This window comes from Sapajus apella, unplaced genomic scaffold (assembly GCF_009761245.1).
Source record: "Sapajus apella isolate SASKATOON/1434 unplaced genomic scaffold, GSC_monkey_1.0 scaffold55, whole genome shotgun sequence".
Classification (NCBI taxonomy): Eukaryota; Metazoa; Chordata; class Mammalia; order Primates; family Cebidae; genus Sapajus; species Sapajus apella.
This window is the reverse complement of record NW_022436995.1, coordinates 5,975,319-5,996,096: the sequence shown is the minus strand read 5'-3', so window position 1 is coordinate 5,996,096 and position 20,778 is coordinate 5,975,319. Positions and strand designations below refer to the sequence as shown.

General features: G+C 41.1%; 2 protein-coding genes across 7 annotated transcripts in view; one reads left to right on the top strand and one right to left on the bottom strand.

The window, feature by feature from the left end:
- NEMF (nuclear export mediator factor) overlaps positions 1 to 4,021 on the top strand; it is a 71,720-nt gene extending 67,699 nt beyond the window's left edge. For 4 of the 5 annotated variants that reach the window (XM_032244530.1, XM_032244529.1, XM_032244531.1 and 1 more), the window contains 4 exons: positions 1,086 to 1,186; positions 1,271 to 1,314; positions 1,405 to 1,484; positions 1,687 to 2,321. In XM_032244530.1, the coding sequence (XP_032100421.1) occupies positions 1,086 to 1,186; positions 1,271 to 1,314; positions 1,405 to 1,484; positions 1,687 to 1,764 (303 nt within the window). In that variant the 3' untranslated portion in view covers positions 1,765 to 2,321. Of the gene's footprint in view, positions 1 to 1,085; positions 1,187 to 1,270; positions 1,315 to 1,404; positions 1,485 to 1,686; positions 2,322 to 2,561 lie in introns of those variants that run through there. The other variant, XM_032244532.1, reaches the window with a different exon arrangement.
- Positions 2,974 to 19,015, bottom strand: KLHDC2 (kelch domain containing 2). 2 transcript variants are annotated; one of them, XM_032244536.1, is made up of 13 exons: positions 18,926 to 19,015; positions 15,072 to 15,151; positions 11,822 to 11,939; positions 8,411 to 8,526; positions 8,106 to 8,187; positions 7,862 to 7,945; positions 6,715 to 6,795; positions 6,585 to 6,643; positions 6,088 to 6,197; positions 5,651 to 5,723; positions 3,653 to 3,740; positions 3,517 to 3,569; positions 2,974 to 3,283 (listed from the first exon to the last, which is right to left on the bottom strand). In XM_032244536.1, exons 2-13 carry the CDS (start codon positions 15,086 to 15,088, stop codon positions 3,160 to 3,162), a joined length of 1,005 nt encoding a protein of 334 aa, XP_032100427.1. In that variant the 5' UTR covers positions 15,089 to 15,151; positions 18,926 to 19,015; the 3' UTR covers positions 2,974 to 3,159. The 2 variants fall into 2 exon arrangements, with proteins under 2 accessions (XP_032100427.1, XP_032100426.1); XM_032244535.1 differs by lacking the exon at positions 18,926 to 19,015 and adding an exon at positions 18,335 to 18,799.
- Positions 19,016 to 20,778: the final 1,763 nt, after the last annotated feature.

Sequence of the window (20,778 nt, the reverse complement as noted above, 5' to 3'; positions counted from 1 at the left end):
GGCATTTAGAAAAGTTTATGACACATAGCAAACACTCAAATATCAAGTATAGTTCAGCACCAAGCGTTGTCCTAAATCTAAGTTTACTCATATTGTTAAATAAATGGGGGCAATCTCACAGGCAGCACAGCAAATAAGAACTCTAAGATGCCCTGGGATTTCTCCTTAACAATGGGTAAGAGAGAAAGCCCAGGGTTTCTCAACTTCGGTACTATTAATGTTTGGGGTTGGTTAATTCTTTGTTGTGGGGTCTGTCCCTTTCATTATAAAATGGTTAGTGACATCCTTGGCCTTTACCCACTAGATGCCAGTGCAGCCCCTACCTCTTCCTTCTCATCCCTCATCATGTCAATCAAAACTATCTGCAGACATTGGGCAATGTCTTCTGAGGGGCGGAATCCTCCCAGGTCAACAAGCAGTGGTGTAGCCATACAGTAATAATGATATATTACTGTATCATTTTAATCCATAGTTTTCTGCAACACAGGTAATATCCAACATTTTCCCTTTTTTTTTTTTTTTTTTTTTGAGACAGGGTCTCTGTCACCCAGGGTGGTGTCACCCAGGGCAGTGGCAGGATCATGGCCCTCCACAGCCTCTACCTCCTGGGCTCAAGTGATCCTCCTACCTCCGCCTCCCGAGTAGCTGGGACTACAGGCACCCACCACTGTGCCCAGCCAACTTGTGTATTTTTTGTAGAGACAGGTTCCTCCATGTTCCCCAGGCTGGTCTTGAACTTCTAGGCTCAAGCGATGCACTGCCTCAGACTTCCAGTGTTAGGATTACAGGCATGAGCCACTGATCCTGGGCCGCCTTTCTCTTAAATGTAACTATAGGTGGTGTTTTGAAAATTATTCTCATTACTTACTATCTTAGGCAAAAATTAAGCAGTAAAGAATATATTTAAACATTGGTCTTCAATTGTTTGGAACTACAAAGCAGAGTTTAAGTACTGCTGTTCCAACTTAGATGGTATGTGTATCAGAAAAAAGTAAATATGTTGAGATATTAATTTAGCAGTGTTTTAGCATTTTTTAAGAGTGGTATAAACTGCTTTTGTAATTGTTTTTATTTGCCTTTTATAGGAAAACCTGTTTGATTCTTTGACAGGCCAGCCACATCCTGAAGATGTACTGTTGTTTGCCATTCCAATATGTGCCCCTTACACCACCATGACAAACTACAAGTATGTTACCATTAGTTGACAGAATGGCTTTCATGAATTGTTTTGTAATGTTTATTTAGTAACACATATATTTCCTTTTTAAAGATATAAAGTGAAACTTACTCCTGGAGTGCAGAAAAAGGGAAAAGGTATTTAAATTTTTTTTTGAATTATGATTTTAAAAACAGTTCAGTGACTTAACAGAATTAGATTATTCTTACTCTTTTTTGTATTTACAGCTGCAAAAACAGCCTTGAATAGTTTCATGCATTTCAAAGAAGCAACAGCAAGAGAAAAAGACTTATTCCGCAGCGTAAAGGTAAAGTTCTCCTTCAGAAAAGGAAAATGGAGACTGACAGTAAAATTTAAAATGTTAGCAGTTTTTATTATTAGAAAATGCTGTCTTATTAGCAGTAAAATCATTTCAGCTAAAAATTTGGAAATGTTTTTATTTTTTATCATAAAAGAAACATGATTGACCCTATAGGATGTGAAGATATTCAGCAATTTTCTTTTTTTAGGACACAGATTTATCAAGAAACATTCCTGGCAAAGTGAAAGTGTCTGCACCCAATCTTCTGAATGTAAAAAGGAAATAGCTGAAATGAAATTCTAAAAATATTTGAGAAGACCCAATTTTATAGCCTTTTGGAAGTTCAAAGATGAAAACACCATGTTACAGGACTCAGCATTATAAAAATGAACTAAACATTGCCTTGCTATATATATTCACCAAAAGGACTTAATTCTTTTTTTTCCCCCCCCAGTTTTATATAGAGGAAACACTGTCTAAGATAGGATTTCCTAAACTATTTGTGGACAGTTAAATGCTAATTATATGCATCTGTCGTTATTCTACATTTTCTTGAAGTTTGGAGGTTAATATTGTGTTCTTTTCATAGTGTAAAGAAACTGAACAGTGAAGTGGCTTGATTGCTTAAACTACTGACTTGTTAAGTCTACTGTATGTAATAGCTAATATATATATTACAGTCCAGCCACAAGGGATTTTTTTTTTTTTTGGTGCGGGGGAGGTTAAATATTTAGGATTGTGTCTTGAAAACTAAATATTGGAGTGGATTTTCTTCTGCTTTCACCTATACTTGTCAAACAATGTATTAGACCAAATGTAAAATACAAGTAGTAATTCTCATGACTCTCAGCTTAATAACTGCTAGATGGAACTGGTGTTAATCATTTCTGTTCATTTGTAGACCTTCAGGTTTGATCTTAATATCTTCCTTGTAGTCTCATTCAGTTCTGTACCATTGTAATTGCCACCTTTACTAATTAATTATCAATATAGCATGTTACAGAGTATCTTAACCTATACCAGAAGTGCATTTTAGGCTAACCACTAAAGACTCCAATGCATTTTTCCTCTGTCTCCTAACAGAATGGAGAATGAAGTTATCATTATTTCCATCCTTTCATGAGCTACAAAACTTTGGACGACACCTGCCTGTAGTGAGCATGACCACTTGTTCCAGTGCCTACACTGAAGCATTAAGGTCAAAGTACTAAATAGCTGTTGATCCCTCTATACTTTATTTTTCCAGCTTAGTCATAATGTGAATATTAATGTTTTAGAAAAAAAAAAACCAGAATCTTATTATATTTACAACCATTTAAAAATACCTATGTTTTTAAAAAATGACTTCATTTTTTTGATGATGGTAAGACTATTTAGTGTCATCATCCTTCTACAGATATATATCCTGAAGTTACCAAAAAGGAAACATAACCATTCTTTGGGGTAAAAAGCCCAACCATTACTTTTCTTTTACTTTATAATAGAGGACAGCTACTGGTGTTAAATACATTTATTGTAAACTTTAGACACAAAAATAGGTTCTCTAGGCCATTCACATGCACATTAAAACCAAAAGTTGCAAACTACAACAATGCATATAATTATACAAATGATGCCAACTCTGTGATGTTTACAGGATTGCTGTCCATGCAAGGTGATCAGAGGCATTATTTATGAAGCCTTAAGATCCAGAAGTGTTGTTACTACCAAACCTCTGATTAACACTGTTAAGTAAGTGTTTTGGAAGGCAGTTCCATGAGTTGGCTAACATTTCTTTAAAACAAATGACTGCTTCTAAACTTAGCCTAAAAAATGAACAAGGAAAGAGAAAAGTAATTTCACTTTACTGTTTAGAAGTACGTTCACTTGAAAAGCTACATAAAACATCCCTCTTTCTTAGATTTTCACAGGAACTGGTTGTAGCAGTGACGTTGCTACTTATTATTGCCCTTAAATAATCCATAAACCTGTTTTTTTCCTGAGAGTGGTAAGTATTAAACAGAATTTGAAATAATCTAAGTGCCAAGTACAAACTTACCGTACAAGAGATTTTGGTTGAACTGAAAATATTAGTATTTCATTACTGTGTGCCTGAAAAATAGATAGGAAGAACACATTTAAAAGCAAATGCTTTACAAGTAAGTTTCAGTAATAGTATGAAGTAGTATACTTACAGCTCTGTGATGGACAAGCAGGTTGTTGGCACATCCACCAAAAACAATTACTTCTCCTTCATCACTGGCACAAGCTGTGTGCCATAACCTGCATTTAAAACAAAAACTTGAGTTTGAAGTCACACAGTTGCTCATTTTATACTACTGAAGGGGGCTATGAAATAAAGACTTAGAGATCTTAAGGTAGTTCAGATCAAAACATCATGGTGAGAAGTAAAATCTTAAGTAGCGAAAGCAATCAATACCTCTATTTTATCTGGATATTATGATTTTTATCTCTGGTCAGTTCTCATTTATGCAGTGAGGAGTTTGAACTGAATGATGTGTTCTCTAGGTCTTTGTTAGCAATAAAAATCATACGGGAGCTGACTGGTATATGCCTTTTTCCATAGATAGGGCCAACTGGCCTTACACAGAACATCCGAGGGATGGTGAAAGCCCTGCTTCAGTAAACTATAAAGTCTCAGAAAGCCTGGTAGTTTTTTGGAGAGATCATTTAAAAATAAATAGTCTTATTGGTATGACTATACTTGGTTTAGAGGCTTGGGAAAAAACTGCAGGCTTTGAACATCATTTTGACTGTATCATTTCCTTTAGCATTTTGTTTGAGATTAACAAGAGAAACTCAACTATCAGTGTTTAATAAGCTCTTCTCTTTGGCTAAGATTTGCAGTAGCACTGTATAACAAAGATGAAGAAATGATTTGATCTCTTCATCTTTGTTATACAGTGCTACTGCAAAACAAGAACTGTCAATTAGATTTTCTCCCCCACACAGTTTTTTTTTTTTTTTTTCTTCTTCCCAGACAGTCTTGCTGTCATCCAGACTGAAGTGCAGTGGTGCAGTCTCAGCTCACTGCAACATCTACCCTCTGAATACCTGGGACTACAGGCACATGCTACCACATCTACCTAATTTTTCTATTTTTTGTAGAGATGGAGTTTTGCCATGTTGCTTAGGCTGGTCTGGAACTCCTGGGTTCAAGCAATCCGCCTGCTACAGCCTCCCAAAGTGCTGAGATTACAGGTGTAATCCTGTAATCCCACTGCACCTGGCCTCCCATGTGATTTTTAAAAATTTTACCCATTCCAGCCAGGCACAGTGGCTCACACCTGTAATCCCAGCACTTTGAGGCAAGTAGATCACGAGGTCAGGAGATCAAGACCATCCTGGCCAACACAGTGAAACCCCACCTCTAAAAATACAAAAATTAGCTGGGCATGGTGGTGCATACTTGTAATCCCAGCTACTTGGGAGGTTGGGGCAAGAGAAGTGTTTGAACCAGGGAGTCGGAGGTTGCAGTAAGCCGAGATTGTACCACTGCACTCCAGCCTGGCAACAGAAGGAGACTCCATCTCAAAAAAAAGAAAAATTTTTACCCATTCCAGCACCTCTGCTACACTCATTTTGAGACAGTTTTGTTCCTGTTGCCCGGGCTGGAGTGCAATGACACAATCTCAGCTTGCTGCAACCTCCACCTCCCTGGTTCAAGTGATTCTCCTGCCTCAGCCTTTCTAGTAGCTGGGTTACAGGCATACGCCACCACGCCCGGCTAAGTTTGTATTTTTATTAGCGAGACAGTTTCACCATGTTGGCCAGGCTGGTCTCAAACTCCTGACCTCAGGTGATCCGTCCGCCTCAGCCTCCCCAGTTGCTGGGATTACAAGTGTGAGCCACCATGCCTGCTGGCCAACCCTTATTTTTAATAACAAACTTAGATGCAGTTCAACTCATTGAAGTGAAAAGCTTGACTATACATTTTAACTATGTGTCAAACGAAGAAGCAAAAATAAAAATCCAGCCCTAGTCTTCATACACAGATGATGGAAAGGAGAGCATTTGAAACTAGGATAACATTGGTTTTCTCTTCTTTGAGAAGTATTTCAAACCTTAGTGAATGTTAAGATTTTTATAAATAAGAATGGTGGATATAATGCAGCAGAAATCTCAATTCTTACATCTTATACATATTCAGTATAAGAATTGCCTTTAAATACCTTGGTTTTTCAGCATATGGATGATTAAACTGTATCCATTCATTTTTACTGATGCAGTAAGTCCAGGCATCACCTGATTGAAGAAAAGAAAAAAGATCTATGAAATATGTTAGTCTGCCAATATGATAATGACATTTAAAAGTCACAGCTTTGGCAAGAAAGGAATAAATCAGATCATGAGTAGATACAGAGAGTGTATGTTCTTTTTTCCCCCCTGCAATTAGCCAAGTAAGCCCTTTGCATGTTATAGCCCTTCAGCAGGGCTCTTAAATGCAGAAGTACGCCATATAGTACAATTACAGGTATGTTACAGGATCAAAATCAAACCTTCCAACCAACCCTATAAGCCCTCTCATAAGTCTCTAATAGACTCATTTTCAGCTATTATATATGGATGATATATGATGATTTGGTTATCATAGTTTTCAAGGACTTACTTAGTGGCTGTTTATCAGTGGTAAATCCTCCAAAGAGAAAAAGATGATCTGAAGAAACTGGTGTTAGTGAGTGCCAAGATCGGCCAACTGGGCATATGCCTTGTGGAATTCTGAAAATAATAGCTAAGTTACAATATCTGCATTTAGAAGCAGCTACTGTATTTTTCAGTTTTCCTTTAAAATTTCTATGTACGTGTTATGAAAAAGACTTCAAATTTATAAAGGCTTCTTGGTATAAACAACTACATGCTTTATACTGAAATACTTTCTTTGAAGAGTCAACATTAGACCTTTTCAACAACTGAGCACATGCTATGTACAAGGCACATAGTTATAAGAACTGGAAACATAAAAATAAAATTCATTCCTTAAGGGCCTAGAAATCATGTTTATTTCAGTTACAGAAGAATTAAGCAACATTATTATATACCAATAGTAGGAAACATAAGGTAAAAACAATCTGAATTTTGGATAAACTTATCTAAAGTGATACCTACAATTCATTCCACTCCCATGTATCCAGATTAAGATAGTGAAGATCATTCATTCTAGCATCCTAAAAAAGGAAAATTAAGTTATCATTTTGAAGAACTCAAAAGCAAATCATTAAGCTCTTTAAATACTTACTCGGTATCTGCCTCCAAACACAAAGCCTTTGTTTCCGATAGTTGCGCAGGCATGGGCAGCACGAGGTGAAGGTGCTTTACCCTATTAAAGAGTCACATAAGCAAGTTAGTATGTAAGTGAACTTTTTATTAAAAACAGAGGGAAAATACCAGAGTCTCCTTTGGATATGGGATAAGAATATGTAAGGCACTTGAGCTTTTAAAAGTTGGAATGTAGACTTCTAGACAACAACAGTATTCAAAGCTGATTATCAAAACTGGGCATTTAAATTTTAAGCTTTGAGATATGTTACTGAATAACACAAAGGCTACTTTATTTTTTCTTTTTTAAAATAAAGGCTGGCATATCAAATAATATGTGCCAGAGGGAAAATAAATCTAACATTTAAGTAATACAAATTGCAATCTAGTGCTGAGTTATTTAATTACAGGTTGAATATTTGTAATCTGAAAATCCAAAATCCGAAATGCTCCAAAATCTGAAAATTTGAGTGCCAACATGATGCTGAAAGGAAATGCTCATTGAAGCACTTCAGACCTTTGAATTAGAGATGTTGACTGTTAAGTATATCATGTAAATATTCCAAAATCTAAAAAAAATCTGAAATCTGAAACACTTCTACCACTTAAAATGTATTAGATAATAGATGCTGGGTTAGTCACTTCATACATTCATTAAACTTCTGAGTTCTAGGTTCCTTGGAAATCATGAAAATTATAGATCTTCTCGGCTGGGCGCAGTGGCTCACCCCTGTAATCCCAGCAATTTGGGAGGCTGAGGTGGGCAGATCACAAAGTCAAGAGATTGAACCATCCTGACATGGTGAAACCCTGTCTCTACTAAAAATACAAAAATTATCTGGGCGTGGTGCTGTGCCTGTAGTCCCAGCTACCTGGGAGGCTGAGGCAGGAGAACTGCTTGAACCCGGGAGGCGGAGGTTGCAGTGAGCCGAGATCACAACACTGCACTCCAGCCTGGCGACAGAATGAGACTCCATCTCAAAAAAAGAAAAGAAAAAAAGAGAAAAGGATCTTCTCTCCAGAAAACAAGAATGAACTGTCACTTTTATAGTATCTTCCAACTTGAGTCCACCCCCTCCCCCCATCCCTCTCCACCACCTCTAAGTATCCTTGCTTTAACAACTCACAGTAGTTAGAGGCTGGCTCCAGGTAAAAGTTTCAGTATCTAAAATATGTACATGATCATTCCATCCTCTTGGATGACTGGAATTCTACCAAAAATAAAAATCTGAGTTATTTTACAAATCACGTTTATAAAATTAGATAGCCCGCCAGATTACCAAAGAAAAACACACAAAACTTATTAGCAAACATAAAATGTGTTGTTTCAACTACTAAGGAGGCTATATGCAAATATGAAACTTTACTTACCCAAAAAGATGTTTCATCAAATTCAAAAGTTCCCAATACTTTATCTTCTGGCAAATATCCATACCCTCCAAAAAATATTAACCTGTTTAATAAAAAACCAAGACACTAAAAATTCAAACATCCATAGGACAGGATACAAGCAACTTATCTTAGGTGCTATGTTAAATGCTTTCATGTATTAATTCAGTTAATTTTTATATGGGCCCTATGAGGTATGTTCTATGCAAATGATTACTGGCTAAGGACACTTGAATGGTAAACCATTTTACATATAAAAACCCAAACCTATAGTGCTGCCAACTCACTTGTTTTTATATACCCAGACACCAAGTTTGTCCTTTGATGATGGAGGAACTCCTTGGCAATCAATTCTTTCCCATTGTAACACTCTGTCTGTAGACCTTGAATCCAGCATGTAGAACTGTCAGAAGCAGTGATTTCAGTTAGATTTGGTTATGTGAAAGAAAATTCAAGTTTAGCATATAATTTTACTGTGAACTACTGAAATTTTGACGGCTGACTGGCTGCCAGACTGCTCAGAGTCCAGACTAGGATTTTGTGACTAAATGCCAATTTCCTAAGTCACTAAGCACACTGTTAGTTCAACTAATTTTTTTTTTTTTTTTAAGAGACAGGGTTTCTCTTGCCCAGGCTGTGGCACAATCATAGATTACTGTAACCTAAACTCCTGGGCTTAAGTGATCTTTCCACCTTAGCTTCCCAAGTAGATGGACTACAGGCTTGTACCACCATATCTGGCTAAGACAGCCATACATTTTGTTTTCCCATTTTATTTAGTTATTTTTTATTTCAATAGGTTTTTGGGGAACAGATGGTGTTTGGTTACATACATAAGTTCCTTCGTGGTGATTTCTGAGATTTTGGTGCACTCATCGCCCAAGCAGTGTACACTATACCCAATGTGTAGTCTTTTTTTCTTTTTTTTTTTTTTTTTTTTAAGTTGGAGTCTCACTGTTTCCCAGGCTGGAGTGCAGTGGTGCCATCTCTGCTCACTGCAACCTCCACCTCCCAAGTTCAAGCAGTTCTGCCTTAGCCTCCGAGTAGCTGGTATTACAGGTGTGTACCACCACACCTGGGTAATTTTTGTATTTTCAGCAGAGATGCGGTTTCATCATGTTGCTGAGGCTGGTCTTGAACTCTTGACCTCATGATCCACCCACCTCAACTTCCCAATGTGCTAGAATTACAGGCGTGAGCCACAGCACCCAGCTAATGTGTAGTCTTTTATCCTTCACCCACCTCCCACCCCTTTCCCTGAGTCCCCAAAGTCCACTGTATCGTTCTTAGGCCTTTGCAGCCTCATAGGTTAGCTCCCACTTATCAGTGAGAACATAAGATGTTTGGTTTTCCATTCCTGGGTTACTTCACTTAGAATAATGGTCTCCAATTTTATCCAGGTTGCTGCAAATGCCATTATTTTGTTCCTTTTTATGGCTGAGGAGTATTCCATGGTATATATACACACCACATTTTCTTTATCCACTTGTTGACTGGTGGGCATTTGGGCTGGTTCCACATTTTTTGCAATTGCAAAATTTTGCTGATAGCCTTTGTTTTTTTGGTAGAGACAACAATCTCACTCTGTCACTCAGGCTGAAATGCAGTGGTATGATCTCAGCTCACTGCAATTTCTGCCTCCTGGGTTCAAGCAATTCTTGTGCCCCAGCCACCAGAGTAGCTAGGATTACAGGCATGCATCAGCATGCGCAGCTAATTTTTGTATTTTTAGTAGAGACAGGAGTTTTGCCATGTTGGCCAGGCTGGTCTCAAACTCCTGATCTCAAGTGATGGGATTATAGGCATAAGCCACCACACCTGGCCCTGATATGAGGACTGTAGTTATTTAATTTATGGGTTTTAGGATGCTATTACCCAAAAAAATTAGGTCTAGTAATTTTACCTTTAAATTCAATTTAACAAATATATGTTTAGTGCCTATTTAACTCTATACTTAAAACATTAAATAGGCCAAGCACAGTGGCTCACACCTGTAATCTCAACGCTTTGGGGAGACTGAGGCGGGCAGATCACTTGAGGTCAGGAGTTCAAGACCAGCCTGGCCAACATGATGAACCCCCATCTCTACCAAAAATACAAAAAAAAAAAAATTAGCCAGACACTGTGGCACATGCCTGTAATCCCATCTACTCAGCAAGCTGAGGCAGGAAAATCACTTAAACCTGGGAGGCAGAGTTTGCAGTGAGCCAAGATTGCAGCACTGCATCCTGGGCAACAGAGTGAGACTCCGTTAAAAAAAAAAAAAAAAAGATGAAATGTGTTTGTCCTTCTTTCAAGGGGTTCACATCAGGCAACTGAATATATCTGACCACAATATATCTATTTTTCACTTCTGAGACACCTAAGCTTCCTTTCAGTCAAACTTGTAACACACAATCCTAGCCACCTGACATACAACTACCGTTTTTCTAACTACCCCAACAAAACCACAGCTTGTCTCCTTCCCCAAGCCTTTTCAAGTTGTGTCAGTTATTTTTCTCCTTCTTGGCTCTGCAATACATATGGCTCAATGATAGTCTATAGATGTGCCTCCACAGAATCTTTTAGGCATAAAACCCTTTCTTCAAACAAAATACTAAACAAAAGTCCAAAGGATAAAAACAAAAATGGAGCTACACTTGTTAAAAACAGAGAAGGGAGGGACAGGCTGGAGCCTACCTAACACCATAGGCTCCTCCCACAGGTGTTCCAAGGTATCTCAAATCCCTAGAGTTTCTAGGAACAGTTTGAAAGCATCTTAGCCACATGTTCCATCCACTTGTCATTTCCATAACTAAGACATTTGCTTATATCTCTATCTTGGCTACTCCTTCCAATTTTATTATTCAGTTCAAGCATCACCTCTTCAGTTAAGATTTTCCTTGTTCTGTTTCCTCATCCTACCAAACACAATGTCAAAGACTTTTTCAGATTCAACAATACTTACTGAGTTATTGTCTATATGCCAGGTGCTGTATCTCTCCAGCAGATGCTACTGCAGTGGTTTACCTACTATATGTGTCCTTTCTAGAATGTGAGTTCCTAGAGATGGGAACTGTATCATTCATCTGTTTCCAGTGTCCAACCAAGTTCTCAGCACAAAGTGCTTACTAAGTTGCCAACTTAGTCGACTCCTATCAATTCATTTATTTGGCAACTCAGTAAGCACTAATATATACCATATGTATCATTTTTGACTGACTTAATCTGTCACTTACTGGTCTGAAAAAGAAGAATTGTGGGCAAAGTCTGAATAGCAGTGTCTTTGGGCACCACTTCACAGGAATGTTAACAGGTAGTTTTGTCAGTTTTAATTTATCCTATAGCTTTCTGATTGGTTGCCTGCTCAGTTTTACCCTTCTCTCCATTACATCTTGTCTTCTTTTTGACTTTAATTTTATTACCAACGTTCATCTAACATTTAAGCATTCTAAGAGAACAAGTAGCTGCAAAAAGCACAAAGAAAAACCACCCAGGAAGTTACTGCACACAGGTTACCAACAAAAGTTGATTTTACATAATGCCTAGGCAAATACAGATTGGCACACAAAATACTAAAATGCACATTCATATCATAATCAAGTACACATCATTTTTAACTGAGACACAAATAAGTCTAGGGCTAACCTTAGAAATCTGCGGTTGTCTGAAAGATAATAATAAAAAGGCCTCAAACCATAATCCTTAGCAACACTAACCTTATTGGTATTGCCTCTTGAATGGTGTCCTCCAAACAAGTACAGCACCCTGTCTACACACACAGCACAGCTTCCTGACATAGAAGGAGGAACATCACCTTCAGTGTTGATTTTTTTCCTGAGGGGGAATTAAAGGTATATAAGTTTACCAAAGGGAAGAAATGCAAAACTATCAATTTTTCTTCTACTTATATCCTCTCAATAAAGGAATAAATTGGCCGGGCGCAGTGGCTCAAGCCTGTAATCCCAGCACTTTGGGAGGCCGAGGCGGGTGGATCACGAGGTCAAGAGATCGAGACCATCCTGGTCAACACGGTGAAACCCCGTCTCTACTAAAAATACAAAAAAAAAAATTAGCTGGGCATGGTGGCGCGTGCCTGTAATCCCAGCTACTCAGGAGGCTGAGGCAGGAGAATTGCCTAAACCCAGGAGGCGGAGGTTGCCGTGAGCCGAGATCGCGCCATTGCACTCCAGCCTGGGTAACGAGAGCGAAACTCCGTCCCAAAATAAATAAATAAATAAATAATAAAGGAATAAATTAAGAAGGCAGAGTAGACAATGCCTCTAGGGTCTCTTTTAAGTCAAATTAATTCAAGGAATGTGCTTTTCCCTCTTTATCCATTCCACAGGCAGTGCCAGCTGGTCCCATGTGTACAGGCTAATGAGAGATTCTAAAAGTCTAAGTGTCATTTTATTATTCTAGGAACATACCATTTTATATTTCTTTATTTACATGGCCATAAGTTGTTTTGTTTTTGAGTGCGCCAGGAGCCCAGAAAGAAAATCTCAACATTCCCAGTCCTGATAGATTAATTCAGTAAGTGTCTTTTCTTCAGTCACCTTTTAGCCATTCATATGTATCATTCAAGTCCTTTATGTAACACTGAAAACAGGTAATGCCATGTGCGAGGCATTCCTGAGTGCTTTGTGTGTATTAACTCATTCTGAATCTAAAAATGGATCTGAATCAAAACATCTAAGGAATCTAAGATTTAAAATTCTAAAAGTATACTCCAGATCTTCTGCTAAAACTGCCAGATATAATATTACTTTATCTTTGCTAAACTTAAAGTTTTAGAAGGCTCATTTAAAAAAAAAAATTTAAAATAGAAACAGGGTCTCACTGTGTTCCTCAGGCTGCTCTTGAACTCCTAGACTCGGCCTTCCAAAGTGCTAGGATTACAGATGTGAGCCACCATACCTGGCCTTAAAAATTATTTTTTAAAATATGTAAATTCTCAGAGAATACAATTATAAACGTCCAATTCTCTAGAAAAAGCTGTTTCTGAGTAAGAAATGGCTTCATATTAACACTAATTTGTTACATACAGAAATCACGACATTTTTAGCTTAGCTCTTAAATTTTTTTCTTTTGAGAAGTTTTGCTCTTGTTGTCCAAGTTGGATTGCAATGGTGTGATCTCGGCTCACCGCAACCCTCCACCTCTTGGGTTCAAGCAATTCTCTTGCCTCAGCCTCCCAAGTAGTTGGGATTACAGGAGTGTACCACCACACCTGGCTAATTTTGTATTTTTAATACAGATGGGGTTTCTCCATGTTGGTCAGGCTGGTCTCGAACTCCCAACCTCAGATGATCCACCTGCCTCAGCCTCCCAAAGTGCTGGGATTACGGGTGTGAGCCACCACACCCAGCCAAAAAAATTTTTTTTGCCTTTTTTTTTTTTTTTTTTGAGGCAGAGTCTCACTGTATCACCCAGGCTTAGAGTGCAATGGCATGATCTCGGTTCACTGGATCCTCTGCCTCCCGGGTTCAAGTGATTCTCCTGAGCCTCAGCCTCCCGAGTAGCTGGGCTTACAGGCACATACCATCATGCTTGGCTAATCTTTGTATTGTTGGAGAGACAGAGTTTCACCATGTTGGCCAGGCTGGTCTTGAATTCCTGACCTAAGGTGATCCACCCACCTCAGCCTCCCAAAGTGTTGAGATTACAGGCATGAGCCACTGCCTCTGGCCTAACTCTTAAGTAAGACTATTATGCTAATTCTGAGATCTAGAATAAATAAAATATTTAAAGCACAAAATTCTCAGAAAGCACACCATGGGGAAAACTACTATGTAAATCCCCAACCATGGCTAACCCAGCATTTTGAGAAACAAATTAATTCTACCAGGGACGTGCTCTTGACTACTACTATCATGAAACTGGCAAAAGATCATTTCAGACTATCTCCAGTTTATATAAAGGACAAATTGGAAGTCCTTTTGGTTTTTAAACAGAACAGACTACTTTTAAAAAGATTTGCATGCAAATTTTGAGAGGCCATTAAAATATAATTTTTTTTTATAGAATTCTAATCTATCTAAACTCTAACAATTCTATTCTAACCATTTAAAATCCTTTGTTTATTCAAGATACAACAGAAAACTTAACATCTTGTTAAAAAAAAAAAAACAAAACATTTATTACTTTTCCATTCTAGATTCTGAAGCCTCTACATCTATTTTAAATATTACTATACTTTATAGGGCCCTGAATAGAAATTTATTCTAAGTTCATAAAAGTATCTAGTAACTACAGAACTACTCTAAAACAAATGCTAAATTAAGCTTAGCAGCTAAACTAAAGTAGCAGAAGAGTGTTTTTAGAATATGTAGATAGCTTAGAATGGGTTTTACATATTTTTCTTTGCAACCATATCTGAATTATTTTTTTTTTTTTTTTTTTAAAGGGACGGAGTTTCACTCGTTGCCTGGGCTGGAGTGCAATGCACAATCTCTGCTCACCACAACCTCTGCCTCCCAAGTAGCTGGGATTACAGGCATGCACCACTACACTCAGCCAGTTTTGTATTTCTAGTAGAGATGGGGTTTCTCCATGTTGGTCAGGCTGGTCTTAAACTCAACCTCGGGTGATTCCCCCCACCTTGGCCTCCCCAATTTTATTTTTTTTTTTTTTAGGATACAGAGTTTCACTCTGTCACCCAGGCTAGAGTGCAGTGGCACAATCTGTGGTCACTGCAACCTCCGCCTCCCAGGTTCAAGCGATTCTCCCACCTCAGCCTCCTGAGTAGCTGGAGTTACAGGTGTGTGCCACCACACCCACCTAATTTTTGTATTTTTAGTAGAGATGGGGTTTCACCATGTTGCCCAGGCTGGTGTTGAACTCCTGACCTCAAATGATCCGCCTGCCTGGGCCTCCCAAAGTGCTGGGATTATAGGTATGAGCCAGCCACTGTGCCCAGCCCGCGTGAATTTTTTAGTCCCCCTCATAAATAATATCCATATTTACCATCTTCCAGTCTCCATGTTGTAGATCCATAGTTCTTCTCTAGGCAGATAGAAGTCATACAATCCTCTGACTTGATTACTCTAAGGATAAAAAAAATTTGTAAATATAAAAACATTTTAAAGAGGCACTACTGTATTTTTTTCAAATTGATCTTGAGATACTAATTATGAAATTACTGGTGATAAAAAGTTAAATAGGTCTTATAGTGCACAATCCTCCCCTACCCATGCCACACACTCAAGGTAAAGCTCAATACAGACAGATTTTTTATTTTTGAGATAGAGTTTCACTCTTGTTGCCCAGGCTGGAGTGCAATGGTACGATCTCGGCTCACCACAACCTCCACCTCCCGGTTCAAGCGATTCTCCTGCCTCAGCCTCCTGAACAGCCAGGATCACGGGCGTGCGCCACCAGGCTGGCTAATTTTTGTATTTTTAGTAGAGACGGGGTTTCCCCACGTTAGTCACTCAAACTCCTGACCTCAGGTGATCCACCCACCCTGGCCTCCCAAAGTGTTGGGATTACAGGTGTGAGCCACCAAGCCCAGCTTGACAGCTCTTAATTCAGAATTTTGATACAGCAGTTTCCTTAGTCCAAGTGTAGCTCAGGCTGGAGTGAGCTCACTGCAGCCTCCACCTCCTGGGTTCAAGCAATTCTCGTGCCTCAGCCTCCTGAGTAGCTGGGATTACAGGCACTCGCCATCACACCTGGCTAATTTTTGTATTTTTTAGTAGATAGGGGGTTTCACCGTGTTGGCCAGACTGGTCTCAAACTCCTGGCCTCAAGCAATCCGCCTGCCTCAGCCTCCCAAAGTGCTGGTATTACAGGCTGTAAGCCATTGTGCCCAGCCAACAGATCTCTGGGAACTAAGGCCACTTTATCCTCAACAGAACCATGCACCAAATTTCAGCTGCATGACTGCAGGAAAGATTACCTGTGCCATAGCCAGCAGGCTACTACTCAAAGTGCCTGACCCACACTAACATGATGCATGGTTTTCTAGCCAAGCTATCCTTTCACCTATTCTCTAAGCAGCAGCAGAGAGGGCAGAACTGCAAATATACAAATATTAAATCCTTATGTAGAATTTTAGGTTCTTTGTTCGGCTCCATTTCCCTTCGGGTATTAATTCCTAACACATAAACTGAGACTACCATATGTCAGAGGTGACAGCTATCCATGAATTGCTTTATTTAATCCTCACAATCACCCTAAAAAGTAGCTGATGTTGTGAGAAAGAGTTCTTTAGAGTTTAAGTAATTTGCCCAAGGTTATTTATGAAGTAATGGTGGAGGCAGGATTCCATCCTTTCCCTGAACTTTAACAACTGCCTGACAGTCCCAGCCTTTGACCCTCTCTGCCCACTTTCTGAACAGTGTTGACATACAGTAAACAACTGCGGTTCACGGAAAATGGGCGTCAAAGTCCAGTAAGCTTGAATATTGCACATACAGAAACCGAACAGTTGGCCACCCAAACATTTCTCCTTCCACTCCACCAATGATGAAGGGAATGGCTGGAAACGGGCTGACCCAGAAGTGACCAGCCTATTCTGCGGAGGAAAACTACCTACTATGTAGGGAGCCAAAGTTTACTGCCTTTGCAACAATCTCCAAGGACTTCTGTGCCTACTCTTCAGGGTTCCAGCCACCAGCCATAAATGGGGAGGGCAGTCTGTTTTAGAACCATCCAATTCAGTGATTATGCTGCTTCTCCCTGAATCTGCCCCAATCCACCATAAGAAATATTCCACACAGAGAATCCTCCCCGCCCCACTCCCAAAGTCTCATTTTCTCAATGCTGTAATTTAAAAAATACAATTATGAATTAGGTAGCTTAGACCAAATTGTGATTGACAGGTTTCTGTTCTCCTGGGGAATTAATGTACATTTTTATAAGGGTGACTACATGCTCACGCCTCCCACCCCCAATTTCTGAAATTCTCTACCCCTTTCTAAAGTATTTTTGAGAGGGAGCTTCGTTCTTGTTGCCCCAGGCTGGAGTGCAATGGCACCGTCTCTGCTCACTGCAATGTCCACCTCGTGGGATTCAAGCGATTGTCCTGCCTCAGCCTCCCAAGTAGCCGGGATTAAGAGTGCCCACTACCACGCCCGGCTAACTATTTTTTTTTTTTTTTTTTTTTTTTTGGTATTTTTAGTACAGACGGAGTTTCACCATGTTGGCCAGGCTGGTCTCGAACTGCTGACCTCAGGTGATCCACCGGCCTTGGCCTCCGAAAGTGCTAGGATAACAGGCGTTAGACACTGCGCCCGGCCTCCTTTCTATTTTCTAACCACATTCATTGGAGACTGGGGAAAACACTGCAGATGAATTAGGATTGGCAAAAATTACTTTTGCAGTTAAACCAAATTAAAGTATCAGGACATCTATTTTTGAAAGCTAGCTCAGAAAAGGTCAGCCACGGTCAAGTCAACTGTACCATAAGCTAAAAACAGTCACAAAGCAAGTCATCCAAGGCACAGGCGTGGGGAGGGAGGAGAACATTTTCAAGACCAAAGAGGAATAAAATTATTTTGTGGTAGGACTGGATCGGAGCCATCCCAGCAAATAAAACTCTAGACTTCCAAGAGAGCAGAGTAAAGAAAGGCAACTGGCTTTAAACCACCAACTAATCACGTTGTTTATATCTGGGGGATCAGAGTCAAAGGATACCGGTGGAGCTTTTCCATCAATTATCTTAATAGGGGTGTCTGCTGAAAAACTTCAACCCAGCTGAAGCCAGAAGGAAAATAGTCCTGAGAGGTTCAAACAATAGTATGATGGCCATTTGCACAGGCGGCAAGGTTAAATAAGGTGATTCCTGCACCCCGTAAGTGGGCAGCGGTTCCCAGCCCCAGAGGATAAAGTCCTCTAGGCCGTCCTGATAACGCGTCTGAGTGACATCACACGCCGTCACCTTACACACTCCAACCCTTCCGAATAATGCACCGCCCAAACAACATTAACAGGACCTTCCCCAGAATAACGCTCCAATGGCAACAACAGGGGTGGGAGTGAGTTGGCTTTGTGAGCACCAGGTTGACGTGAAAGCAGCCCTGGAGACTCGAGATTGGTTGAGGGACTCCAGAGAAGGAAGATTCCCGCGCGCAAGAAAAACCAACCAACGGGCAGACGCTGAGGTGGGGCGCGCGGCGGAGGCGGGGAGCGCCCTCGGCGGCCCGCTCTGGCCTCCCCGCCTGGCCGCGGACCCGGACCCGAGTCACAGCCGAGCGACGTCCGCCGCGGCCCGCCCACCCACTGACCTTGTAGCCGCCCCAGACGAACATGTGGCGCCCGTCGCTGACGGCTACGTGGCCGCTGCGCTCGGCGGGGCAGGCGAGCTCCATGGACTCATAGCTCTCGAAGGCCGGCCCCGGCAAGTCGTCCGGCCGCAGATCCTCGTTGCCATCAGCCATCTTGAGGCTGCACTTTGCTAACCAAGAATGCCCTCACCCGAGAGGGGCCAAAGAAACAAAGGAAAAGTAGAGAAAAGCACAGCGGCGCGAGGCAAGAAGAGGGCGGCGGCAAAAGGGACGGCGTGGAAGCCTCCCTGCAGCCGGCGTTCGCGTTTCCCAGCCTCCTCGGCTGAGGACGGCTCTCCGCCGCCGGGACACGCCTGCAGAGTGGCCACGAGCGGAGCCGGGCCCGAGACGCGGAGCACCGCAGGGAACGGGTCCGCGTCGGACCGGCTCCCTCTCGCAGCCCGTCCGCCCCGCCTCCAACAGCCCACGGCCTTGTTTACGCGGCGGCCGGAAGCCGCGGTTCCGCTTGACGACGCCCGCCGGGCTCCGGAAGCGAGGACGCCGCTCAGCGCCCCCAGCGCCGGGTCCTCCAGCCGCCGCCGCCGCCGCCACCTATGGCCTGGGCACTGCACCTCTGTGGGGCCAGGCGGCTTCCAGTAGCCCTTCGAGTCTTTTTTCGCCGAGGGAACCACAGAGATAATGCCCTGAATCGCTCCCTGAAAGCTGCTAAATTTTAGCCAAATTGCCGCAAAATTTTTCTTTCTTCCCAAGAATTCCTATTCGTTTGATTGAGGGATGATCTCAGAGGGCGCACAGCCCTGATGGGGCACCGGAATTGCCCCACTAGGCAAGTTTCTGGTCTCGCCTTAGAGTGGAAGCAGGCCCTGCTGTCCTGCGGGTGCGAGGGCCGAAGCTCTGCTCTCCCGCGGGGCCCAGCCCGCTCCCCGCGGCCTCCCCCGAGCTCCCGCCAACCCCGCCTGGCGCCGCCTCCGCAAGGAACTGACGTTACCGCAGCCGCCGCCGCCAGCCGAGCTGCAGAGTTGGCTTGAAAAGCGTTTCCGAAGCTACCACCACGCTTTTCTTCAGAGAGGAAGGCAGATCCCTTTCACGCACACACAGCTTTCTCTTATTTTCTATGATACCTTTCAGTTGGGCCAAAAGAAAATTACGAGTAGCTGTAACCTCACCTCGATACCTCACCTGTAAAAATAGGGTGGGACAAAAATACATCTTAATTTCCTGATCTCACAGTGCCTCTAGAATTTATCCTGTTTGGTGGGAGGGGCGTGCTTCATTATCCTCCATTTCCCTCATCTTCTGGTTGGGAGCACCCTGTAGCAAAGGAATACTTTGAACAATAAAGGCTTTTTAAAAAATATATTAAAATGTTTATATTTTAATAAACATTTAAAAAGTTCCTAGTTGGAACTTCCTTCGGGAAACCTTCATGTCTCAATTTAGTTGGAACTTCCTTGGGGAAACCTTTCTGGATCTCTCAGGCTATTTTTAGGTTTCCTGTTAGATGCTGTTAGCATCCTCGGTACTTCTCCATACCACTTCTTAAGACCATCATGTAATTACTGTCTATTGTTAGTTTCCCCTGTTGGATTCTAAGCTTGAAGTATGAGCTTAACTTGGGTGGCCTCTTGCTGCAAGTTGCAAAACTACCTTCTGTCAAACTACCTTTTCCTGTGAATACAGCTAATCAGCTAACACGTTCACCTTAATTATCGGGTGAATCTAGGATGAACTGTGTGTGACAAACCGTGTTGTCAAGTCCTCTTACTGAAGGACTAGTTATTGTTTATCTTGAGAGCATGTATATAATGTGTTGTATCTGCTTGGCTATATGAAAAGGTGAGATTTCTTTGTCCTTGCAATTTCCTAGTAGATTGCCTGTGATGCTCATCACATTCTGGTTTAATGCTTATTCAACGAATCAAACCGCTTTCTCTACTACCTTTGTGGAGATGTTTTCTGGGTTGGGAAAATATTTTGTTTTTAATTTTATTTCCCCAACAGAGGCACACAAAAAATATTTGTCACAGGTATGAGCGGGTTGCCATGGTAATGGAAGAGCTTACTGTGGGGATCAGGAATAGACCGAGGAATGTATTCTAATATCACACTTACAAAATCCTTATAAAAGAGTCTCTCTTTGAATCAGATCATTGCTTGACTCCTGTGGCGTTTCAAATATAATCACTAACATCTAAGTTTCTACCCATTACATTCTATCCTTAGAACCATAAGGGGCCACGGCTTGTAGGGGACTAAATCTAGTACCATAAATATTTCTGGATGCATTAATCAATACATCTTTACCTAGAGCCAAAGATATATGTTGAATATGTATATATTTCTTTTCCTTTTTTTTGAGATGGAGTCTTGCTCTGTTGCCCAGGCTGGAGAGCAGTGACACAGCTCACTGCAACCTCTGCCTCCCGGGTTCAAGCGATTCTCCT

Coding starts and splice junctions, on each gene's coding strand:
- KLHDC2 (XM_032244535.1), bottom strand. CDS start 18,487: ATGGCTGATGGCAACGAGGATCTGCGGCCGGACGACTTGCCGGGGCCG. Junction 3,570..3,652: donor TGCTTGTCCATCACAGAGCT/GTAAGTATACTA, acceptor TCTATTTTTCAG/GCACACAGTAATGAAATACT. Junction 3,284..3,516: donor CAACCAAAATCTCTTGTACG/GTAAGTTTGTAC, acceptor TTCATTTTTTAG/GCTAAGTTTAGAAGCAGTCA.